Source organism: Acanthisitta chloris, unplaced genomic scaffold (assembly GCF_000695815.1).
Source record: "Acanthisitta chloris isolate BGI_N310 unplaced genomic scaffold, ASM69581v1 scaffold29710, whole genome shotgun sequence".
NCBI lineage: Eukaryota > Metazoa > Chordata > Aves > Passeriformes > Acanthisittidae > Acanthisitta > Acanthisitta chloris.
This window is the reverse complement of record NW_008650397.1, coordinates 17,570-25,265: the sequence shown is the minus strand read 5'-3', so window position 1 is coordinate 25,265 and position 7,696 is coordinate 17,570. Positions and strand designations below refer to the sequence as shown.

General features: G+C 45.4%; 1 protein-coding gene across 1 annotated transcript; it reads left to right on the top strand.

The window, feature by feature from the left end:
* Positions 1-3,363: 3,363 nt before the first annotated feature.
* Positions 3,364-6,773, top strand: SIRT4 (sirtuin 4; the record flags this gene model as incomplete). Its single annotated transcript, XM_009084986.1, is given in 5 exon segments — positions 3,364-3,786; positions 4,451-4,745; positions 5,898-6,044; positions 6,047-6,104; positions 6,551-6,773. Coding segments are annotated over 4 exon segments (868 nt in total), but the record flags the coding sequence as incomplete, so codon positions are not given.
* Positions 6,774-7,696: the final 923 nt, after the last annotated feature.

Below are 7,696 nucleotides of genomic sequence, written 5' to 3'. Positions count from 1 at the left end.
GATGATGGGTTCCTGCCAGGGCACACAGCAGGCAGGTTGGCAGAGCCCTGTGGTTAAACAGTGCTGTGTGGTGAGAGCTGTGGCATGGACTGACAGGATGTGCAAAGCACCACAGGCCACCCTCACACAAGGACTGACAGAAGCCACCACAAGTAGCCACCTCTGCTCACTTAGAGGGATCCCAAATGTGCTTAACTATTGATCATCAGCACTGCAGACAGGCCCAACCCTCCTGGGCCGAGTGTAGGTAATGTAGGCAGATGTAGGTAAATGTATCTGCCTGGTGTACTCTTACAGCCTCCAACAAATTACACCTTGGGGCATTGCTGAGCTAGGACAGATGTCTTTAACAGCCCTCCATGGATTTTTTCTTCTTTTTTTTTTTGTTTAGTCACATTTTAAGCCTAAAGCCTGTTAGTATCAGGGAAAAGAAAACACGTCTTTTACGAGGACAAGCATCTAGAGTGCATTTAATCAAAGCTATTCCATGCATTTCTATCAAATCGGATTTTAATTTTATGTTCTGTGAGCGCAGCTAGGAAGCTCTCAGCGTTTTCAAACTCACTCAGGTGCTAGGGACACTAAGGACACTTTTTCTTTTTCCCTTTCTTTGGAGCATGGGAATTGTAGTCTGTGCTTAGGGCTTGATTTCTCTGTCAACTACATTTCCCAGCAAGCTCCTCTCCCTGCGCCCGGCCCTGTCCTTCCGCGGTCGGACACAGCAGCACCATGAGAGGTGAGTTTCCAGGCGTTATTATCCATCGGTCTTATTTCCTCAGCCGGGGTGGGTTCGGCTCTTACCCGCCCCTGCCATCATCACAGCACAAAGACTGGGAGTCCCTCTGGATTTCTGGCCTGTAGCCGTTTGTAGAATTCTGTTTATCTTCTACCTTCACCTTGCCTGATCTCTTTCTGTGGAGCATCTTAGGTGCGTGCTAAAATCTAACTCGAGCTTCAGATCTCCATAGGTATGTTTAAAGAGTTTCACTTAACATGTACAGTAGTTATTTTCTTAATCTAAGTAATTTCATTTTAAAAGCAGCTTTGCATTTGACAGGAAATACACTGACCTTTCTAATTTTCTATTCTCCACAGTCCTCTGTTTCACAGCAGCTCTCAAATGTATCCTGTTTCTGCTGCTGGACCTGCCATTGCCTCTTCTCTCTTGTGGGCCAACCCCTATTACATTTCTATTTCATTTCCTTCTGAGAGATCTTTTGATAAGGGGCAGGAATGAAGAGTTTTCATCAGTTAAAGCAATTTAAATACCATCAAACTGGCTTAACAACCTTTGGGGGGCATCATGACAGAAGTTATTCTCAAAGCAAATTAGTTTATTGGGAGACTTTGTCCCTTCTAATTAATTCATATGGGAAATTAAACCTCTTCAGAGGGAATGCCCAATATAACTCCTGCTAAACAACAAAACAAGGCAAAAATCATTGCAAACAGAATCACTGCTAAGATAGAAAAAGCAATTCAGACTAAAGTAATTCAGACTGTGGGGGAAGTCCAGTCTTCTCTCTAATTCAACTGATGATGACACAAAGCCTTGAGAACTGGAGATTAACTGAAACAGATCTACTCACTACCACTAGAATCAATCCAGTGTCATGATACTACAGTGAACACCCAAATTTCAATGTATGTAAATGTTGCTCCATTTACTGTAAGACCTGGTACTTGAGGGGGCTGAGGACTCAGGGCAAGGCCATTTTGATGCAGCAGGAGTCTAGAAACCATCCAGGCATCATCAGAAGTACCTCGGTGCCAAACGTTTAGACAAGTAAGCTCCCCACTCATACCTCCGACATCCCCAGAGCTGTCACAGACCTCACCCACGCGACAAGTCTCCTGTGGGCTGATAACTGCTCCATGACCACTGACAGCTAACCAACTCCTTCAGCCTGCTGCCTGGGACACTGAAAGGGATCTGCTCCAGCTGTGAGACCAGTCCCTGAGGTCTGCCCTCAGTAATTTGTGATGGTGAGGGAAGTGTGAGCAGGCATGGATATGTATCCAGGTGTCCCAAATTATCTAGCAAGCTTTAGGCACCAGGTTATCTGACCTGTTGGAATCAGCTTTGAGAGATCATCCCTTTTTATCAGTAATTAAAGTTCTTCTTCCATCTTCCACATCTTGTACAAGCTCCCTTGCCAAGGGAGGTGGGGGAGGACAGAAATACCAGACAGTGAATTCTTAATACTGTTGCTTTCAAAACTTTTTGTACTTTGTATGCAGAACCATAGAGAGGCCCAGAACAAATAGTTCTAAAATAGTCAAATGGAGAAAGGAGAACTGCAGACTTCTAGAAAACCCAATCAAAATCAAAGTCCAAACATATCCATTCCTGTCTCAACAGTTCCTGCACACAATTCCAGGCTACTTACCAGCAAAGCCATCCTGCCTGTCCCCAGCAGGGCATGCTGCTCCTCCCTCAAAGCAGGGTATCATTCCTACCTGCCAGGCAGTTGTTTCTGTCCCACACACATTTGGGTGATCCCTTCTCTCAGCAAAGTCCCTGTTCCTCCTGGAGAAGCAAAGCAGTATCCCTCCAGCTCTCCACTGACTCTGGGGAGGTGGCACCCACAAAGGAGGAGGTGCCAGAGGCAGTTAGGTAGTGTTCTTACCATGTTCAGCCCCATTTCAAGGCCTGTTCTGCATCAGCCCTTTATAAAAAAAAGCCAACCAAAACCCAAAACAAAAACACACCACACACAAGTAACTCCAGTCAAGGTCATGGTCCTGAAAAAAAACATTTCAAGGTTGTTTTTCTCTCTCTTCCCACAACACATGCAAAGGATAGGGTAAATTGAAAGGCCTGATTTGGAGCAGGCAGAATGTTAAAAAAACAGAGCAAGGGTTTCTTCTGGGGAGGAACCAACCCGACAGTGCCCCTGGGATGGGGTGCTTGGCCTTGCTGCCATTTCCTCTGTGTGGAAAGACTTTGCATGCTCAGGTCTTTCTGGGCTCTTGACAAGTCCTTGTAGGCAGCTGTCCTTCACACCAGGATAGAAGAGCAGGAGCCCTGCAAGTCAGGGCTGTTAACTTTGTCCTTGTACCTTGAGCAGTGCTCAGTGTTGCCATGTGTCAAAGGGACATGTGAGTGCTGTCCTCAGATGTAGGCTTTAGTTAATGTTTCCAAAATGATTTGTGTTTCTTTACTAAAAAGAGCAAAGAATACTCAGCATCATTTTTCTAGAGAATCCCAAGAAAATGACATTAAGGACATGTTCTTTGCTTTCTTTTACCTACCACGTGTTCTGTTCTCGCCTTTTAGCTGAACATGTTCTCTGCCAGGAAGTTGTCTGGAGTTTTCAGAGCCGTCAGATTCCATCATTTCAGATCCCATTCTGTATCCAGAACCACCTCAGACTTGACTTTTGTGCCAGCCTGTCTTCCCCCGGATCCCGTGGAAGTAGAGGAGCTGCAGCGCTTTGTTTCTAACTCCAAGAGGCTGTTTGTGATGACTGGAGCTGGAATCTCCACGGAATCAGGGATCCCAGATTACCGCTCCGAAGGTGTTGGGCTCTATGCCAGGACAGACAGACGGCCGGTCCAGCACGCCGAGTTCCTTCGCAGCGCCAGTGCCCGGCAGCGCTACTGGGCGAGGAACTTCGTGGGCTGGCCCCAGTTCTCCTCCCACCAGCCAAACACAGCACACCGGGTGCTCAGAGACTGGGAGAAGCTGGGGAAGCTGCACTGGCTGGTGACCCAGAACGTGGATGCCCTTCACACCAAAGCTGGGAGCCAGCGCCTGACGGAGCTGCACGGCTGCACGCACAGGTACGCGCTGGGGGCAGAGGGAGGTTGGGCAAATGCTCACTCCCTCAGGGTGACTGACATGTGCAGTGTTTGCTGCTGGGAAAGGAGGCAAAGTGTCCATGCTGTGTTCCTGGAGATGACATGCACAAAGGTGGTGTTGGGTTAGGGTGGACAAAAAGATCACAAACCAGTACTGCTCACAGCACAGTATTTAAGAAACATGAGCAGTGCTCCATTTTTTTTGAGCATTATTTGGATCATTTCCTTTGGAGCCTGCATCAGTTTCTCTTCTCCTTGGTGCAGCAAATATCCTCTTAATGAAGAGGACAAGGAGATCCTGAGGATGCCAGGATTATCCACCAGGGCTAAGCAGAGTGGCTAGTTCCAGAAATGCACAGGATGAGCAGACTGGAGAACAGCCACCACTGGGATGGTAGGATCACCCAGTTTGCAGATGAAAAAGCATAGCCTGAACTGGGATAGAGGATGCACACTAGGGTTCAAAATGCTTCCTCTAGAGCATTCCTACAAAGCAACACTCTGAGGTACAAAGACAGCTCCTTGACCTGTGCTGTTTGGTAAGTAAGTGTGGAAAATGATGCCAGGCCTCCTAAGGAACAAGTTACACACTCCAGATCTTCAGCTGACATGAAACTCTCCATTAAGGCTTTGCTCTGAATTCCAGGGTTTTCTGCCTGGCCTGTGGAGACCAAATCTTACGCTCTGAGCTCCAGGAGCACTTTGAAGCTCTGAATCCTACTTGGAAGGCCGAAGCATTTGGCGTGGCTCCGGATGGGGATGTCTTCCTGACGGATGAGCAGGTGTGCAGTTTCCAGGTCCCAGCCTGCCGTAAGTGTGGTGGAGTCCTGAAGCCTGATGTGACATTCTTTGGAGACACAGTGAGCCAGGACAAGGTGAGCTTTGTGCACCAGCGCCTGGCGGAATCAGACTCCATGCTGGTGGCAGGATCCTCTATGCAGGTAAGGAGATCTGCCCCCCACACTGTGTCCCTACTTCTCTGCTACTCTGCCTGCAACAATCCTGGGTCCCACAACTTAGGGCTGGCTACAAATGGCATGTGGATCAAAACAGCCTGTGCAGAGTCTTGTACTTTATTTTTACTGTGGTTGTTACCTGGCTTCATAGGTGACGTGTCTGGGCTTCCCTGTCACTGTTGCCAGTCTGCTTCATGCTGCTATAAATACCTCCATTCACACCTCTCTCTGCTGCTTCTCCACCAGGACATGTAGGTTCACAATTGCCCATAAAGCCAAGATACCTGGCACAATTCTGTCCTTCAGAGATCACCACCTCACTTCTTTTTTTTTCTTTTTTTGCTTGAAATTTTTAGCCTTTGGCAGCTTTTTAGGCCTCATGGCACACTGTGTACAATACCAGGTTTTAGGACCTCTAATTCCTTATTACATTCTCAATAACAGAGCTGAAATACCTCTCCTTAACTGCTTAGGATTGTCCTTTGTATCACAATGTGTTTTCTGCATTAGCCTCTTGTCTGTAAGGTAAGGTAGTTAAACAACAGGGTTTCTAAACCTGTAGAAGCTTTTGTAATAGTGTTTGTACAACAGAAAATTTTCCAGGAACAAGTTCTATTACATGAAAAAAAATTACTCTAACACCTCCCAGAACAAGATAAAACCAAGGCTGCCTGATTGTGATTCTCTTGGCTTCAGGATACTAGAGACAAATTCCTCAAGCTTGAACTTCTTAAGCTTATAATCCTTCGTACAGGAATGACTGAAATGCTTTAGGTTTGTTCTCGTACTACCTAAGCTGGACCATGTGAGAACCATCAAAGTGCAGCATTTAAGTACCTGTGATAACTAATAAAAGCTGCTGCAGAGATTTACTGAAAGACAAGGACGTTTCCCTTCAACATGCTATGAAGTTTCAGTTTCTATGAAATTACAAATCCTTCACTGACAGAGGTTGAAGCTGTTTTTTTCCTGAGTGAAGACATTCTCTACCTGAACTCAGTGCTGTTGCCTAACACAGCATGTACATACAGCCCCTTTTCCCACTGCCAACAGCAACTGTTTTCCTTGCCTTACTCCTTTCTGTAACTCTTCTTTTGCCCTAGCTGCCAGTAATTTTGTCTTCTGGTATTTCTGCAGGTGTACTCTGGTTACAGGTTTGCTCTCGCTGCCCGGGACAAGAAGCTGCCAATTGCAGTCCTTAACATTGGGCCCACCAGGTTAGATCACTTTGCATCTTTAAAGCTGAATTCCCGCTGTGGAGAGCTCCTGCCTTTGATTGTTGCACATGATCCAACCAGCTGAGCTTCAGTAGCTATCAGAAGTAAAGTTAATTGTACAAGGTGAGTACCTTCCCTGGTCAGTCACCTTACAGAGTAAGGAGAAGGGTTCCTGCAAATGCTGAGACTGAGATATGCTGGCTAAAAGGATACTGCCACACTGTGCAACAAAACTTGGCTGTAAATGTTCATTTGTAACTGGTATACTGTGCTGGGCCATGATACTGTTTCCCATGATCATAAACAAAAAGCATACTAAGTGCTAACTCTCCCAGAAAATTGGGCAGGAGTAGCCAGAAGACTCAGCAGCGTGGAATCCAATCCATTTGTTGCTATCAGAAAACTACAGGGGATCACCTGCAGCTCCAGGGAACCTGATCACACTGTGGTCATTGCAACTGACAATTCAAAAGCTGTTCCTGGTTGAATTGGTCCAGCTAATCCTAATCAAACAGTGCTGTTTAGGATAATTAATTCCATCGATAAAGCAGCTTCTTCCTTCCACTCCTGCAGGAAAGGGAAACCCTTCTACGAGGCAGCCGTGAGATGCAGTGCGTGGCCGCTGAGGACACCAGGAGAGGGCAGCAAGCCTCGCACATGTCAACATCACCAATTCTCTCCATCGAAACCGTCTCCACTTACCAGGAAACAGGATGATGATGATGATAAAAAAGTACTTTTCTGCCTTACCTTGCCATTGTAAACAGTGCCTTTTCATTCACTGGGACAGAATAATTGGACTACTGTATCTGAGGACAAAATACCTTTCTTATAGTTGTCCCCAGAGGAGAATAAGGGACAGGGATTTTGACTGAGTAACTTATGGCTATGGCACAGGAGGGTGATGTGGAAAACCACAGAATCCAGGATCCAGTATCTCTGGTGGGAAACTCTAGAGTGTGCAAAGAGGGAAAAGGAGGCAAGAGGAACTTCAGTTGTAATTTATAAAATAAGAAGGTTAAAATAGAAGCAGAACGAGAACACAAGGTTGGACTCAATCTCAAAGATCTTTTCCAAATTGATTCTGTGATTGTTGTAAGAGATTTTTTTGAAAGCACAGACAACAAGGCTGACACCTTCCAGCAAGGAGGGGAAATCAGCATTTCTCTGGCCTGTCAGTTGACAAACTAAACTGTTTCCTATCTGAATCCTTTAAAAATTAGATACTGTTCAAATGCCAGGAGTTACTTCGAGCTAATCTGACCAGCACTGCTTGCAGTGTGGATGCTACATTTTCCAGAATGCATTTTTGAAGATGTTATTTAATTAATGAATAGCTAAGTAGTGAATTAAAATTGTTTACAAGATTGATACTATTTGCACTGTAATTTTCTCGCCCGCCTATGATTTATTTAAGAACACTCTCAATAGCCAGTTTAGATTCATTTTTTCCATTGCAAAAATGCAGGATGTAATTACTAGCAGCTGATGAATTAAGAGAGAAATACAATTAAATCTGCACAATAGGTCTCCCTCAGGAGGTAATCTGAAGCTATTAATAGATGCAATTTCCACACTCCTAACAAGAGATCCATCTCTACTGGATAACCATTTTTTTTGATTCTTAGGGTGGTATCATAAGCCATATCAAAGCATTTACAGAGTAAAAGACAGAACCTTGCACAAACTAGAACAATGAAATTTTGACCCAACCTTCTG